Here is an 18106-nt window from a genome sequence, read left to right as displayed (position 1 = left end):
TGTATGATTAACATATATATAATAATAATAAAGTCAATCAAAAGAGAAAAGTGATGAAATTTCACTTCTAGGGTGTCCCTCTAAAGGGACCTCATATACTTGAGCACCCTTTTCTTGCAACTCCAATGTCTTCTGAGTTTTCTTCTCCCTTGGACCAACAGTGTAGAGTCCTCACACGGATTGCTGAACAATATAGTGTTGCCCCACAAGTTTCTCTACTGTGTAGCCAATTAAGGCAATCCATTTGTTTCCTATTGATAAGACGATAGTCCCATATGTTCATCAATATAAATATATTTAATTATCTCTTTAGTTAAATACAAAATTTATATGGATTTAAACATAAATATAAAAATATATAAATAAATTTTTTTTTTTGCAAAAAAAAAATAGATTATTAGTGACAGCTCAAGCCGTCACTATTCGTAAAGTGTTTTTTTCAAAAGAGACTTATAAAGCTGTCGCTATAGGTACCCCCTTGTGACGGAAGTCAACGTCACTAGAGATTTTATATAGTGATGGTTTGATCCATCACCGAAACATTTAGTGATGGCTCTCGGGGCTTTTGTAATAGATCTTGGGGGTCTTTAGTGACAGAAAAGTCTATTTTGTTATAGTGACCAGATATATATTTTATCTATATGAGCTTTCTCTGGCCGAACTCTATTTTGTTGTAGTGACTCAGGCTCGAGTCGCTCAAGCTAAACGAGCTGCTCTATACAAACCGATCATGAATAAGTTCATGACGAGCCAAACTGAGCTGAGTCACTAGCTGCTCGATTCGCTTACTAGCCCTAGCCATGTTGACTGTGAACCTGTTTAGTATCCACTGTGTAAAACCTCACGAATGCTTCCTCCTTCACATAAGGAATAGTTTCCTGTTGGATTCAGCCATGCAGCAAAGAACACACCCCAACTCTTCTATCTAACTCTAGACGTCCTTCAACTTGAATGCCTTGAACTGACCATATAGTCAAGTGTGCAGAGCTTCTTCTGCGGGCACAAAGTTAGTGAACTTATAAGTTTCAATCCATTTCCCAAGAAATAATAAAATTTGTTGTTGTATCAGTCACACACTTCGAAGGCGAGAATTTCTTGGCGCCTTTTCCCTGAGGATAACTTGGAGAAAACCATCTCATTCACTGAGTTCCTAATTGGCATAAAACCCTAGGCCCTAGGCTCTCTTTGCCCACCACGTAATACACACGACTTTGAGAGGGTGGTGTATGTTCCCCCCGGATGATTCACTGAATCCCACGTCTGTGTTCGGGGCTTTGAATGAGCACCACGTATACAAACACATGGGGCGTGTATTCCCGTGTATGTTGACATAACTTTGCATCGTACTCTGGTGTTGTTGCAAAGACTTAAGTACCCTTTCTTGCTATTCTTCTCATAAAGTGATGGTTTGAGAAAATAACAAAAATGGCCTTCATTCAAAAAAGAAAAAACAAACAGTTCAAAAAAAGGACAAACATATCCTTCATCCAGAAAGTCAAGGATGATGTTGACTCTTCAAAGTCTTCTTCTTCTTTCTTCGTTCAAAAAAAGGACAAACATGTCCTCCGTCCAGAAAGTCGAGGATGATGTTGACTCTTCAAAGTCTTCTTCTTCTTTCTCCGTTCAAAAAAAGGATAAACATATCCTTCATCCAGAAAGTCGAGGATGGTGTTGACTCTTCAAAGTCTTCTTCTTCTTCTTTCTTCGTTAAACACTGTAAAACACTCTCTCTCTCTCTCTAGAGAAGAAATTAAGGGAGGCAAAGAGTTCTACCTGGAGAAGGCCATGAACATCAACCCTCTCACTCTCTCTCTCTCTTCTCTCTCTACTTTTGTGCACATCCAACAGACGATCCTACATTGCCCCATCAAACACCGACTCACCTGCACACTGACTGTAACATCGTTCAACTTGAAGAGTTGTGGAGTCTAATTTAGAGTTTTTACCCTTACAGAAGGGGGGTCTGAGGACTCCTCCCGGCGTGGGTAGCATCATTCAACTTGATGAGTTGTGGAGCTTGATTTAGAGTTTTTGCCCTTACAGAAAGGGGGGTCCGAAGGCTCCCCCCCCCGGCGCGGATCCCGCAAATCGCTATAGCGATTTGTAGTGTCTTCCACAAATCGCTATAGCGATTTATAGTGTCTTTCGCAAATCGCTATAGCAATTTGTAGTGTCTTCCGCAAATCGCTATAGCGATTTGTAGTGTTATTCAGTAAGCAAATCGCTGTAAATCGCTACCCGAATTAGGACCAACTTGTCAGGGTCATATCTCCCTAACCGAAGATGATATTCCAAATCCGTAAAAAGTGGTGTCTTCGTTATTGAGTCTAGTTTATTTCTGTAAATTTTCAGCGATTTTTATTGACATTTCATTCTCCATTTTAACTAAAAACCAGACCCTTACTATTCTATGTTATTTGAGTTGCACAACACCATTCTTGCTTGACATCCACATCTTGATTCTGGCATGCTCCTTGTTGGATTTTTCATTGATTTCTTTCAACCTTGCTTGGAACAAAAATATGTCTTTCTCACCACGATACTCTGTGCAATTTTTTACCACAACACCTGGAACCCGTGCCGGGGGGAGCCCCCGGACCCCCCTCCTGTAAGGGCAAAAACTCTAAATCTGGCTCCACAACGAATCAAGTTGAACGATGCTACCCACACTGGGAGAAGTCCCCAAACCCTCCTCCTATAAGGGCAAAAACTCTAAATCAAGTTCCACAACGAATCAAGTTGAACGATGTTATTCACGCTGGGAGAAGCCCCCAAACCCTCCTCCTATAAGGGCAAAAAAGTTGAATCAGGCTCCACAACTCATCAAGTTGAATGATGCTACCTACGCTGGGAGGAGCCCTCGGACCTCCCTTTTGTAAGGGTAAAAACTCTGAATCAGACTCCACAACTCTTCAAGTTGAATGATGCTACCCATGCTTGGAGGAGCCCTCAGACCCTCCTTTCTGTAAGGGTAAAAACTCTGAATCAGACTCCACAACTCTTCAAGTTGAATGATGCTACCCACGCTGGGAGGAGCCCCCAGACCCCTCTCCTGTAAGGGTAAAAACTCTGAATCAGGATCTACAACTCATTTAGTTGAATGATGCTACCCACGCTGGGAGGAACCCTTAAACCCTCCTCCTGTAAGGGTAAAAACTCTGAATCAGGCTCCACAACAGTCAATGTGCAGGTCAGTTGGTGCTTGATGGAGCAATGTAGGATCTTCTGCTGGATGTGCACAGAAGCAGAAAGAGAAGGAAGAGAGAGAGTGTGAGAGAGTTGATATTCATGGCCTCCTCCAGGGAAGATTTCTTTCTCGGATAATCCTGCAGTGCAGAGACTGAGTCTTAAATAATCATCTTCGGGGCACTTAAGTCTTTACAACCACTCCTTTTCAAGAATCGTCATTTTTTTTACACCAATGGAGGAGAGGGTACTTAAGTCTTTGTAATCGCATCAAACTCCAACGCTAATTAATGCTGACAAACATGGGGATACGAGACGCACATGCTTACATATGTGGTGCTCTTTGGGACCCCCGAACATGAGATGTAGCTAACTGCCCTGTTGGGGGGGGGGGGGGGGACATATAACCTGCTTCGCACGACTTCCGCCTCACGACAAACGATGCACAGGGTGGGTTTCAAACTTGTGATGTCCCATCAACTTTTTTTTTTAAAGGCAAGGGGTTGGGCAGACCCTACAGGATACCATTGGGATTTGAACTTGCAACGTCCCAACACAAGGTGACTTGCACTAGCTGCTCCTACCAAACAAGCCCCGTCAACTTAGTGATGTTTATGAGTTACCACTAAGAGATGAGCAGAACCCTGGTAGGCTAAAAACTTCATGGCACTTTAGTTAATAACTGTTGTAGTTGAGAAAATATGATGACATGAGCATTGTGATATGAACAATGTATCTCCACAAATATTGAAGGTTTATGTATAAGATGGGGCCTATGTCACAGGGACACTTCAATGTGCCATCGTGTCGTGTCTTCTTGTATACTATTTTTAATAGAAAACTGCACAAAAATGGCATGTCTCGTGTCCTTTTAGGCGTGTCCTTGTGACATGGAGTGGGGCATGTGTCTTAACCTGGAAAGGTAGATGATGATGGAAGTAGTAGTGATTGTATGTGCTTGAGCATGCATATCCCCTAATAGGCAATCGAAAATCTTCTAGTTTCATTGAGAACAAAGGAATTGCATTATTGAAGCTTCTCCTTAGCATTTTGCCAGAATTTCCCTTACCAGAAAAGTTCATCATTGGTAATTTTCTTGGGTACCAATTTCCTGCCTCGCCAATTCAATAATAGCGCAGATGCTAATACCGAATTAATAGCAATGCATCAAGAAACCCAAGTGTTCCTGCATCATTGGCAACAAGGAAGATATTTTTTTCCATTTGACAGTGGACCCAGACATTTGGTGTGGATCCCAGACAATCTCTGTTGGTGGACCACAATCCTTTGGAAATGTACCAATAATCATGGCCCCTCATGCTTCTACTTTTCTGGACTATAATGGTGTGATCTTCACCTCCCTCTTTGTCCACCAGCTTCCTTTATTTATTCAATTATTAATTTCTTGTCTTAATGTCAGTGATAATTAAAAATAAATTTTTAAAAAAAGTATCATTAATAGACTGACCCTTAGAAATGATGCAGTGCTGTTAGAGTGCATAATCAAAGTGATATGAAGCATCCAATAGATAGATATTAGAAATCAAGAAAATAATCGTGCTACTATGTTTCTATTTTTTATTTTTATTTATTTTTGAGCACTAGATTAAGAGCACAGTACCAATTGCACGTGGGGGCCGCGATGATGTGGCACGGGCTCTATGCCAAGATCCAAACTCTCTCAAATGGAGGATTTGAGATCCGTTTTTCAAGGGTACGAAATTCCTGACTTCATGGGAGAGACAGGGATTGGTTCTCGGATCAGAGGATCTGTGATCCTCGGTTTTCGAATTTGATTGTTCGAGTCTGAAAACCGAGGCATTCACATGCACCCTTACAAATTCAGGAATTAAGACACTGATTGGATCAGAGCAGACTAGATTATAAGAGATATCACATATCAAGTACCGTATGAATAGGCTTAGGACAGACAAAACCCATGGATGGGGTGAATGAGTTGTATGATTGAGCCATGTTTAAACTAGCCATAACTGAGTTGGATCCATGTGTGTACCAGGTCCAGCATGGTTGGAAAAATCTCATCATCTTTTAATATGAAAATGCATGTACCGTACTTATTTTAGTTCCTAGTCCTTTCCTTATTGGTATAATGGGATATTATTGAGGCCCTCCTAAAGTTAGCACTATGGAAATAGGCTACTTGTGATATAAGTGAACTTTTTTCCTGCTTAAAGCAAAATCCGTTTTTCAAGAAAAAAAAGATTGAGAAAAAGAACATTGAAACCGACTCCAATAATTCATAGAAGAATATGCTTGTACTAGAGAAATGATTATTGTGCTACAATCGACTATAGCACTCAGGATTATTTTAAACTTTTCTTGTTTGACAATGTCATTGTTCTTGTTATTTTCCAATTCCAATACCAAAAGTAATTGCCGACACTTTGAGCCGTGTCTTAAATCATGCAAGTTGGTGGACTCCGCAGCCTAAGAGTTTGAACTTTGGACTGATACCACCAACCAAGCAGTAGAAGTCGAGCACAATCAGACCCAAGGCGTTTGGCATAGTGGGGATGGGGCCTAGGCTGCTTGATGGGCAGCCTAGGTTCAAATCCCATGAGCGTCACCCCCTGCCTAAGCCAAAGCTTGGCGACTCCCTGGGGTTGAGGGGTAAGCACTTAGAGTTTAACACTGACAGAAAAGCGACGACTAGGTCTGTGCGCCTGGGGTGGTTTCTCATGTAAAATATCGAAAAAAAAGAGTCAAGCACAATCTAAGCCAATCAACAAACAGGGCCATATGGTCAGTTCTGACCACATACTCGTGCACGTTTATCTCCATTCTCACATGCTTGACAGTGTGTGTCACGTCACAGAGAGAGAGAGAGAGAGAGAGAGGGTGGCCGGCGGGGTTTCAATTTTCAAGTTGGTTTTTATTTTCAGGCTCCATGTTTGACAGACACCAAGAGAGACCATCAGTATCTTAAGTTTACTGAATCTATTACACTGCAAAACCCAGACATGCAGATGACAGGACAGAGTCACCCAAGTCTGGTATGAATTGTTAATGCCATCCAAAAAGGGCCATTATAATATGTAACAAAAAAATGAAGATTAAACACTCCCAAATTTTACCATAATATATAACACAGATCATCTGAGTTTCACGAACATGAGAAATGCAGTATCAAGTTCTCAAGGGGACTTTATCTTTTCCATAACAGAGCTGGGGAATTAGGCCCCATCCCATTTACAAACAGCCTTTAAACCAACCCAGACAGGCCAGAGGCCTGTTCAGACTGCCAAGCAGTTAATTAAACCACCCGTATACCAGTGGGGTTCAAACTTGCAATGTCCCATCACATGGTGACTTGCACAAACTGCTCCTACCAGATGCTTGGAGCCCCCCGTCGGTAAGTTCTCAAGGGGACTCACGCGACATTTTTATTGTAGGACTTCCTATCAATGACCTCAAAAGTTTCAGATCCCCTGTATGTTGCAAAGCAAATAGCAGTTTAAAGATAGAAGTTATTCTTTTAACAGATGGTATAAAGTATACACAAATGGATGACGTAAATAAGAACCTGCTGTATACATGAATTACATTTTGACATGAGGCTCATGCACACGGAAAGAAGAAACCAATACGATGAGTCTAGGCTTAGATGTGCACCTCCATAGTCCATAGCGTTTCTAAACACACCGTCAAAGCTTGACAAAAACAAAAGCACATTCATTCTCTAATGTTTTAGCTTCTTTTGGTATCATACAAGAACAGGATAAGTCAAAGAGAACCGCTTCCTCTTAAGATAACTTTTAAGTCCATGTAAAACCAGACCACATAAATACAAGAGCTATACTAGACCTAGACAATTCAGTGGAATATTACTTGTGGATTTCACACAGACCACTGTAAGGAATGTTTTTTGTCTGTCCCCTACTTCAGAAACATCTTCCATTTCTCAAAGTTGATGCCTCATGTAAGCTTTACACACTTGTCTAGCGCTTGAAGAGGTGGAATTTGGCAAATGCATGCACCTGTATACATAGCCAGATAGATCATACTGAGAAAATGAAACAGCAGGTCTCAACATCATTGGTATCACCTCTAGAATGAGTTTCTTTCATCCACAATCCACCACATAAATACAAGAAGAGACTATTGTCTTCCCTATCACCATAACACTCCCTTATAATAACAGATCCAAAAAACAGTATCGCACATTTAAGATGTGGACAATGTATCCTTGGCAGCAGTATTGACTTGTTTGGCCAAGTAAGCTTCATATATCTCTACCACTAGTCTAGGGTCCTTGTCTACCAACTCCTTGTATTCATCTCGAGTAGTCAGCATGTGCATATTATCCGTGATCAGAGAAAGTGCTGCTTCCAGCAGATGCTTTGCATTGTGCTGATGTGCAAATGCAAAGCTCATCACTGCATTATCGTTGTTGACTTTTGATGTGATGAGTTTCTCGCAGACAGCCTTGAGATGCTTCACTTGATACTTCTCAGCAACTATTAATAGCTCACAAGCCATTTGATCATCAACAAATATGTCAGCAGTGTACAAGTAATGAATGAAAGAGCGTAGAACATCATAAGAAACATCAATTATCTTGATGGTGCCACTCTTGCTTTCCTCCATCTCATTCTCTAGCATTGCCTTGAAAACTGGAGATTTGCTGATCTGCGGAGAACACAGTAAAAGAAAAGGAAATTTAGTGCTAGAAAAATAGTTACTTCATCACAAGGATTATAATCTCGCATGTATAAGAAATGCCTAACTCCAAACGAAAAACAGGGTGAAGCACAACTTGGTCACTGGAATCCTATGCAGTAGCAGGAATATAAGTGTTTCTAAGGATGATCTATGCAATGCAAATGATACCATATCCTAGCCACCTCACAAATTGCCCCAAAAATATGAATTTATGCCATTACAAGCACCACCATTTCCTATAGGAAAGTTGATTGCTAGCTCTGGCAGGATACAGAATTCAGATCCCAAGACACTTTGGCCGTATGTCAAATATTTAACTGCATCATGCCATCAACATACAAAACAAGATTGTTTGGCCTCATCTCTTCAAATGAAACCCATGAAACTTTGTCTAAAACCAAATAGAGACTTCAAGTGATTACTTTTGAAGTGTAAGAGGAAACTGCACACATTTTCTCCAGTCCACATGCAGAGAAGGCATTCTTCATTCAAATGCACAGATAACAAATGCCAAAACAGATTGTCAAGAATGTAAGCAGCGACTACATGCATACCTTGTCCACAAGGTCCTGTATGAAAAAACTAATTATGTATGACTACAATTATAATCAAATTCACATATGCATCACATAAGCAACTAAAGCAAATATGTCAGTGAAATTGATTGTAAACATTTTAAGTAAAGCACATCTTGAGACTGTAGATTCAACCGCATCCTTCAGATAATACATCCAAGATCAGGAAATTTGTGTAATGAAACAAGAGTGCACTATTACAATGCCAAAAGGCTACACAAGTGCACTAATAAAATTGGTCACTAACAATCTCACGAAGGAGATACCGAATGTCACTTTCACAAAATAGCACAAGGCTTAAAGCCAAAAAGGAATTTCATATATTCACACAAAATGCATTTACAAGCATAGCTCACAATAAGAAGTGAGGCGCTATTTATAGAGCCTCACTTGCTCTCACAAAAGGGGGGCAGCATGGTCAGTATTATGACCATTGGGGGCAGTCCACAGCCCCCCAACGGCTACATAAAGTTCAAAAAACAAAAAATAGAAAAAACAAAAAATGGAAAAATAAAAGACTTTTCAGACCCTAACGGATTGTGCTCAAGTACAATATATGAAATGACCAAAAAACCCTGATATACGTATATTTATAAATATACGTATATCAAGAATTATATATTATTTTAACACTCCCCCTCAAACTTACGATGAGATCACCAAATGTTTGCTAAGAATATACAAGAATCTTGGTAGAGGAAGAGCTTTGGTGAAGAAATCTGCAATCTGAAATTCAGACTGAACATAATGTAAGATAATTGTCTCTTTCAAATACTCTTCACGAACGTAGTGACAATCCATTTCAATATGTTTTGTTCGCTCGTGAAAGGTATGATGGTTCGCAGTATAATTTTAAAGGCTCTGAAATATCAACTCTCATATCTGTATAAGTAATGCTCGCATCCACACAACTTCAGTGGTTGTTGTAGCCATTGCCCTATACTCAGCTTCAATGGATAATAAAGACACTTTTTGTTGTTTCTTGCATCTCCAAGAGATAAGGGAATCACCTAAAAAAACACAAAAACCAGTAGTTGAGTGACGGTTATTGTGGTTTTCTCCCAAAGTCAGAATAAGTATAAACAATAAGATTTAAAGATGAGAAAAAGGATAAGAATAACCCTTTAGAAATAGTTTTTTGGATGTATCAAACTATTCTCAATACGACACTCATGTGAACTGATATGGATGCATGTTAAAATTGGCTGGCATTGTGTACAGCATGCGCGATGTCAGGTCTAGAAATAAAAAAGTACATTAGTGATCTGATAAGTTTCCTATAAAGAGTTGGATCATCTAATAGTATTCCATCTTCAACTCTCATTTTTGCATTTATCATCTCAGGTGTGTCTGCACACTTTGTGTCAATGATTCTCAAACGTGCAACAATATCTGCTGCAAACTTGATTTGAGATAAAATGTAACCCCTTGACGAGTAAGCCACTTCAATTCTTAGAAAATATATCAAAAAATCAAGGTCAGTCATGTCAAAAGACCTTTTAAGCATAACTTTAATTTCTTATGATCATATCATCAACATACAAAAGAAGAAGAATAAGTGAAGTACCGGTAGATCTTACTGTCAGAAATATCCACCTGCAAGGGTTAGAGATGAGGTAAAGAGAGAAGAGAGGAGTCGGCGACAATAGGGTTTTCCCTCTTTTCCTTATTATTTATAAGTGTTGTACATAACATTACACAAGTAATAAAGATAAATTACAAACATGCCACCGCCCACGCATCCCAAGATGGATCCTTGGAATGTGGTGCGGATCGAATCCATGATCCAAAACTAACAGCGTCCCTCAAGTTGAGTATGGTCTTTGATCATGCTCAACTTGCCATTGAGTGCCCAAAACTGATGAGTGGATAATCCCTTGGTAAAGATGTCAGCAACTTGCATATCTGACTGAACATATGCAGGTTCAATTTCTTTTTCTTCCACCTTTTGCCTAACAAAATGTTGATCGATCTCGATATCCTTCGTGCAACAATGAAGGATGGGATTGAAGGCAATATTAATAGCACTCTGATTATCGCAAAGAAGCATAGAGGACGAGATCGGTTCTTGTAATTCTTGCAGTAGATGTCTCACCCATGTAACATCGGTTGTTCCTGCTGCCATTGCACGATATTCTGCTTCAATACTAGATCGCGCCACTGCCTTTTGCTTCTTGATACTCCATGTTACAATATTATTTCTGATAAGAATGCAATACCCCGAAACTGATCTGCGCTCGTCAGGATCACCAGCCCAGTCCGCGTCTGTGTATGTGAATAGTCGATGCCCTGACATATAAGCTGTGTTCTTGGTGTACATCAAACCATCTCCAATCGTACCCTTTAAATACCGAAGGATCCTTTTTACTCCTTCCATATGTACATCTGTAGGAGCATGCATAAACTGTAAAGCCTGATTGACAGAGTATGCTATGTCAGGCCTAGTGAATGTTAAGTATTATAACATCCCTACAACTCGATGATACAAAGTAGGATCATGATAAGTAGTGCCTTCTTTAGCACTTAGCTTATGATTTAGAAGGCAAGGTGTGCTAATTAGTTTACAATTCTCCATCCCCGTAGCAAGTAAAATATCAATGGTGTACTTATGTTGGCTCAATGTAATAGTCTCATGTCGACTATCAACTTCCACACCCAAAAAATATCGCAAGGGACCCAAGTCTTTCATCTTGAATTTAGCCATCAGCATAGACTTAAACTTAACCCAAGATATGTGAACCTCATCACTCCCGGTAATAATGATATCATCAACATATATAAGCACCCAAACAATAGCTGAATCACTTTTGAATATGAACAATGAATGATCTAGAACACTTTTAGTGAACCCATGATGCTGGATCTCCGTGGAAAAACTCTCAAACCAAGATCGAGAAGCTTGTTTCAAGCCATAAAGAGAGCGTCGAAGTTTACATACCCAATTGGATGAATCATGCATACTATAACCAGGTGGCTGCTCCATGTAAACTTCTTCCTTTAGTTCACCATGCAGAAAAGCATTTTTAACATCAAGTTGACTGAGTGACCATCCATGTTGTAACGCCAATGCAATGATAATCCTGACGGTGCCCAATTTTATTACTGGGTTGAACGTTTCATCGTAGTCCTGCCCATACTGCTGCGTGAAGCCTCGTGCCACCAGACGAGCTTTATAGCGCTCAACACTGCCATCCAGTTTGTGTTTGATCTTGTACACCCATTTGGACCCTACAACATTCTTGTTATCTGGTCTTGGTACAATTTCCCATGTATTGCATTCATGGGATGCTTCCATTTCCTCATTCATCGCCTCTACCCAGGCACGGGAATGTACAACATCATGAAAGGAGGAAGGTTCTGTTTCTTTGGGCACTCTGGTTAGAAATGTTTGAAAATCCAAAGAGAAATTGTTATAACTTACCCAACGATCTATAGGATGTCTAATCCGAGTGGAACGTCGTAGAGGAGTTTCATCATTGACTGGATGAGCTCTACGAGAATAAACAAGACCAGAAAAACGTGAGGATGTTGTTGTAGGAGGAATGTCTTCCATATGCGGTTCCACATCGAAAGTATAGGGTTCATTGTCTGTCAATAAAGATGAATCCTCATAAGGCAACGAGTCATATAAAAGTGAGTCACTGAGCCAAGGATCATAACTGTCCTGTGTATCTGTGGAAGACGAACCCAGAGTGTCAAAATTTTCATCATCAAAAACATTTCTAGATACCCGAATTTTGCCTGTATGAGGATCATAACACCTGTATCCCTTATAGTCATCTGCATACCCAAGAAACTTGCATTGTAGAGCTCTGTCTTGAAACTTATTTCTCAATGAATGATCAATGTGAACATAACATACACAACCAAAAGGATGTAGTTCTTCATATGATGGATGACAATTATAAAGAACAAAATATGGAGAATTATCTTCAAGGATGGTCTTGATAACGTAAATAGTTGTATGAAAAGCCTCGGTCCAAAGAGAGAAGGGAATACCCACAGTGTGCATCATGCTCAAGGTTGTCTCAACAATATGCTTGTGTTTTCTCTCAACTACTCCATTTTGTTGAGGGGTATGAGGGCAAGAAATGTTACGTGTAATGCCATGCTCCTTCAAATATTCACTAAAATCATGGGATATGTATTCTCCCCCCCCCATCACATTGGAAATATACAACATTGGTATTGAATTGGTTTTGGACTAGTGCATGAAACTGTTTGAACAACTTGAAAACTTCATGTTTGTTTTTCATGAAGTAAATCCAACTAAATCGAGTGTAAGAATTAAGAAAGACTACATAGTATCGAGATCAAGAAAGAGAGGCAGTGGGCGCAGGACCCCAAACATCTGAGCATATAATCTCAAAAGGCTTTGTTGCTCTTTTATTGATACTATGAAAAGGAAGTACATGACTTTTGCATAAATGACAACTTGGACATTTTGACTCTAAACTAACTGCGGGTATTAGACCTTTAGCAGACAACTTGTCAAGAAAAACTTGACTACAATGACCCAAACGAAGATGCCATAAGTCTGGCTTATTAAGTTTCAAGACTCTAGATGAAGAACTATGATTTGTGGATCGACTCAAAAATGTTGGAAAGGAAGGAGCTGAAGAAGCCACGGCTACGGAAGACGACGTCTTCAAAGGCACATGAGATTCTTCAAAGACGTACATGTTCCCGCACCGTTCACCTTTAGCGAGCGTCTTCTTGGTGTGAAGATCCTTAAGATAAACAGAAGGAGTAAATTCAACGGAAGAATTTGTTTCATCAACTAATTTAGACACAGATAGAATATTCTTTTGAATAGCAGGTTTGAGTAAGACATTTGACAAAGGTAATTGAGATTCAGGCAAAGAAAGGGAGACATTTACAGTGTGAAAGATGGGGTGGTGAGATCCATCTCCTATGACTATAGAGCCATTTCCAGTGTAAGGAGTCAAGTGAGAAAATTTACCTGCATCAGAAGTAACATGTGTTGCTGCCCCTGAATCAATATACCATATACCATCATCATTTTGGCGCAAGTTCATCTAATTGAAAGTAGTCATAAGGATATTTTGTACGTCCTGAGGAAGAACCTGCCCCTGAGGAGTGCGTGCAAATGTCTGAGTTGCCCTCTGCCCTGGCCTCCCTGTTTTGTTCTCGTTCAGAAGATTGTACCAGCAATTTGCTTTAACATGTCCCCGCTTGTTGCATAGAAAACAAGTAGGAACACATCCCCTCGTGGTACACTGCCTGAGCCAAGGCCTCCTCCAGCTGGTGTAGGTAGTAATCCTCCTTTGTTTATAGTTGTTCCATTTGGACGAGGAGGAGTAAATAAGGCTCCTGTTTGAATAAGCGTATGTGCCATCATCACAGGATGAGTATCATCTGACGCGTGTTCCTGATTTAAACTAACCTCATATTGCAAAAGCTTAGATTGAAGATCATCAAAACATGAAAGAACTGAGACAACCTGGAGTGTTGTGCAAAACATGCGATATTCAGGTCCAAGGCTACCTAATACCTGTTGTACCATGTCCTTATCTGATACAGGACTTCCAATGGCAGCTAACTGATCTGTAATAACCCTGACATCCCCCATGAACTCTGTAATAGATTTGTTTCCTTTTCGCATGGATTGGAATTGCCACTTGAGTTGCAAAGCCCGAGATTCAGAAACCTGAGAAAAGGAATGAGCTAGTCCATTCCACAACTCGGCAGCAGATTGATCATCAGAAATAGTTTGTAAAACACGATCAGAAAGTGTGGAAGTTATGTAAGCAACTAATGTCTAATCCCGTTGTACCCATATGTCATAAGCAGGATTGGTGGTTCGAAGTTGACTCACCTTCCCATCTTCACCTGTTATTTCTTGCATGATATGTATAGGTGGGGCGAGTGATCGCCCATCTAGATGCCCATAAAGACCATGATTGCGAATAAAAGACACAATCTGACGTTTCCAAAGTAAGTAGTTATCATGAGATAACTTGTGGGTCATGAGGTGAGTAAGAAAACTAGGGTTCAACTTGGAATCCATGGATTATATGAAGAATGAGAAGTCAAACTGTTCTAACAGTGTATTGAAGAGGAGACAATAATGTTGTGTGCTGAAAATAATATCATCACACACGTTATACAGAGAAAAAGAAAACAACAATGTTGTTGTGTGCTGAAAATGATACCAGTACACGTGTTATGCAGAGAAAAAGAAACAGCAATGTTGTTGTGTGCTAAAAATGATATCAGCACACACGTTACACAAAGAAAAGGAAGCAGCAATGTTATGATCCTATTTATAGGTTATCCAAAAAATCAAAAGGGATATCGATGTTATGATCCTATTTCTCGCAGAGAGTATGTCAGTGCGGATGTATCTTTCTTGGAATCCACTCCATATTTCTCTAGTTCTGATTCCCCGCTGCAGGTTGGTCCAGCTAACCCTTTTCCCTTACCTATACCTCCTTTTCCTTTGGAATTTGTGCCCTTGGTACCTAACCAAACTTCATCCTCTTCACGATTTAATAATCCTCCATTGGTATATGTACGTAGAGGTCCACCTCTGCCCGTGCCTCCACCATCTTCTTCTCTTAAGGTAAGTACTACTGACAACAGTGATCTTCATGATGATGATAACATGCCTATTGCTCTACGCAATGGGACACGACAATGTACCTTATATCCCATATCTCATTTTGTCTCCGATGTCAGAATTGGAAATCAGATGAAAATTTTTATTTCAGCCCTATCTGCTGAAACGATTCCTCTGAACTATCACCAGGCAGAGCTAGATAACCGCTGGAAGCTGGCTATGCAAGAAGAAATGGATGCTTTAGTGTCTCAACATACATGGGATTTAGTTGATTCCCCAGTAGATGCTGACATTGTTGGATGCAAATGGCTTGGGAGATAAAGGTTTAGAATGGTTGACAAATCTTTTTAACTTGATTTGGCGAACAAATAAGATGCCTAATGAGTGGAGGAAGAGTACTTTGGTGCCTTTATATAAGAATAAGGGTGATATACAAGATTGCACAAACTATCGTGGTATAAAACTCATGAGTCATACTATGAAACTTTGGGAGAGGGTGATTGAGTCTAGGTTGAGGAAGGTTGTCATGATATCGGAGAATCAATTTGGTTTTATGCCTGGAAGATCAACTATGGAAGCTATACATCTTCTTAGACAACTTATTGAAAGATATAGAGAGAGGAACAAAGATTTGCATATGGTTTTTATTGATTTAGAGAAGGCATACGATAGAGTACCTAGGGACGTTCTCTGGTGGACAATGATGAAGAAAGGTGTTTCTCTCAAGTACATTAGTATAATTAAAGATATGTATGAAGGAGTAGTAACCAATGTCCGCACTTGTGGAGGGGTGACAACCAATTTTCCGATAACGGTTGGGTTACATCAAGGATCTGCTTTAAGCCCTTTCCTATTTGCAATAGTGATGGATGAGCTTACGAGATCAATTCAAGAAAATGTACCGTGGTGTATGTTGTTTGCTGATGATATTGTTTTGATTGATGAGTCTAGAGCTGGGGTTAATGCTAAGTTAGAATTATGGAGACAGACATTGGAAGCTAGAGGTTTTAAGTTGAGTAAGAGTAAGACTGAATATATGGAATGTCGGTTTAGTAAGCAACGAAGTAGTGATGGGAGTGTAGTGAAGCTTGGTGAGCAAGAAATACCGGTGTATGATTATTTCAAATATTTGGGATTCATCATTCAAAAGTATGGAGAAATTGATGGAGATGTAAATCATAAGATAAAGGTTGGGTGGATGAAATGGAAAAGTGCAACTGGAGTGTTGTGCGATCGTAGAATGCCATTGCGGTTGAAGGGAAAGTTTTATAGGACGACTATTAGACCCGCTTTACTATATGGTACGGAATGTTGGGCTGCCAAGAGACATCATATTCAAAAAATGAGTGTAGCTGAGATGCGAATGCTTAGATGGATGTGTGGAAATACAATAAAAGATAAGATTCGGAACGAGGAGATACGTAAGAAGGTAGGTGTTGCACCCATTGAAAATAAGATGCGAGAGAATCGTTTACGGTGGTTTGGACATATTCGGCGAAGGCCTAATGATGCTCCAGTTAGAAGGTTGGAGAAATGTGAAAATATATTAGTTAAAAGAGGTCGGGGTAGGCCTAGGAAGACTTGGATGAAGATGATAGGAAAGGATATGAATGCTTTGAACCTCACCGAGGACATGGCATTGGATAGAAATGATTGGAGGAAAAGGATTCATGTGGAAAACCCAAAATGAATTTCTTTTTTGGTTCATATCGCTGACCCCAATTGTTTTGGGATGAAGGTGTAGTTGTTGTTGTTGTTGTTCCAATTCTGACATCGGAGACAAAATGAGATATGGGATATAAGGTACATTGTTGTGTCCCCTTGCGTAAAGCAATAGGCCTGTTATCATCATCATGAAGATCACTGTTGATCATTGTTGTCAGTAGTACTTACCTCAGGAGAAGAAGATGGTGGAGGCACGGGCAGAGGTGGAGCTCTACGTACATATACCAATGGAGAATTATTAAATCGTGAAGAGGATGAAGTTTGGTTAGGTACCAAGGGCACATATTCCAAAGGAAAATGAGGTATATGTAAGAGATATGGTTCAAGCTGGTTATATCTCTACCAAATATCTAAAGTCAGAGGACCAAGTTGCAGATATGTTTACAAAGCCTCTTGCTAGACCAAATTTCTCAAAATGTTGTGACAAGCTGAGCATGATTGATATCTATGCTCCAGCTTGAGGGGGAGTGTTGAGAGTAAGAGGTTTCAAGTTTAAGTTTTCTTATATTAGAGGTTATTTGAAATTTTAAGTTAATGAGGGACTTATATGTAATTTTTCCTTTTTGGCATCTCTCTATTTAACATAGAGATTAGCCCTAATATTAGATTAACGAGTTCTCCTATTCTAAACAGCTCTCTCTCTCTCTCTCTCTCTCTCTCTCTCTACCTAGGGTTTGGTGCATCTCATATATTCTTCAACATTCTTAATTGCAAGATATTTAATATTTTGCATTGTTCTTGTGAGATATGCATGCAATATTATATATGATTCTATATTAGTTGATGTTTGATGATGTTTTATGTGGCTCATAGAGACATAAATGCTTTATATGTGATTTTATTGTTGTATTTTGTGCAATTCATCATTGTTTCATGTGATATGATTTATTTAGAAATTTTGCTAAATTTTTTTTATTTTTCTTGATTTTTTAAATTTTTTGCAAAGTTTTTATTAAAAATTTACAATACGATACGGTGTAACTATGGGCCCGACCGATACGGGTTACGATACAATACATGCAACCTTGCTAAATATTGTGATATTATCGCAATATTTTTCCAAGAATTTCAAAAAACATCTTTTTATATATTTTTAGCATTTATTTCCTTTTTGTTTGTTTTATATTTCAAAAACTTTTGTAATTGTTTCTTTACATTTTTTGCAAGAAAAGTCTATTATTTCTTATCCCTTTTATAATTCTTTATATTTTTCAAATTTTAAAACTGCTGATATTTTCCCAAGATTTTCCAACAAAAACAACTTTTTGAAAAAAAAAACTCAAAGGATAAACCTTGTTGAGAATGATATTGGTGACTATGTTTTGATGTCAATGAAATCATAATTCAAGGCATA

General features: G+C 39.3%; 1 protein-coding gene across 2 annotated transcripts in view; it reads right to left on the bottom strand.

The window, feature by feature from the left end:
* Positions 1–6660: 6660 nt before the first annotated feature.
* LOC149838302 (BTB/POZ domain-containing protein At4g08455-like) overlaps positions 6661–18106 on the bottom strand; it is a 45047-nt gene continuing 33601 nt past the window's right edge. The window contains exons 2-3 of one of the 2 annotated variants that reach the window (XM_090006510.1): positions 7370–7836; positions 6661–7184 (exon numbers count right to left, since the gene is read on the bottom strand). In XM_090006510.1, coding sequence (XP_089862636.1) covers positions 7372–7836 — 465 coding nt within the window. In that variant the 3' untranslated portion in view covers positions 6661–7184; positions 7370–7371. Of the gene's footprint in view, positions 7837–18106 lie in introns of both variants that reach the window. The other variant, XM_090006509.1, reaches the window with a different exon arrangement.

Source organism: Nuphar pumila, chromosome 5 (assembly GCF_984573655.1).
Source record: "Nuphar pumila chromosome 5, dmNupPumi1.hap1.1, whole genome shotgun sequence".
NCBI classification, from domain to species: Eukaryota; Viridiplantae; Streptophyta; class Magnoliopsida; order Nymphaeales; family Nymphaeaceae; genus Nuphar; species Nuphar pumila.
The sequence above is the reverse complement of the archived record's forward strand: the minus strand, read 5'-3'. Positions and strand labels throughout refer to the sequence as shown.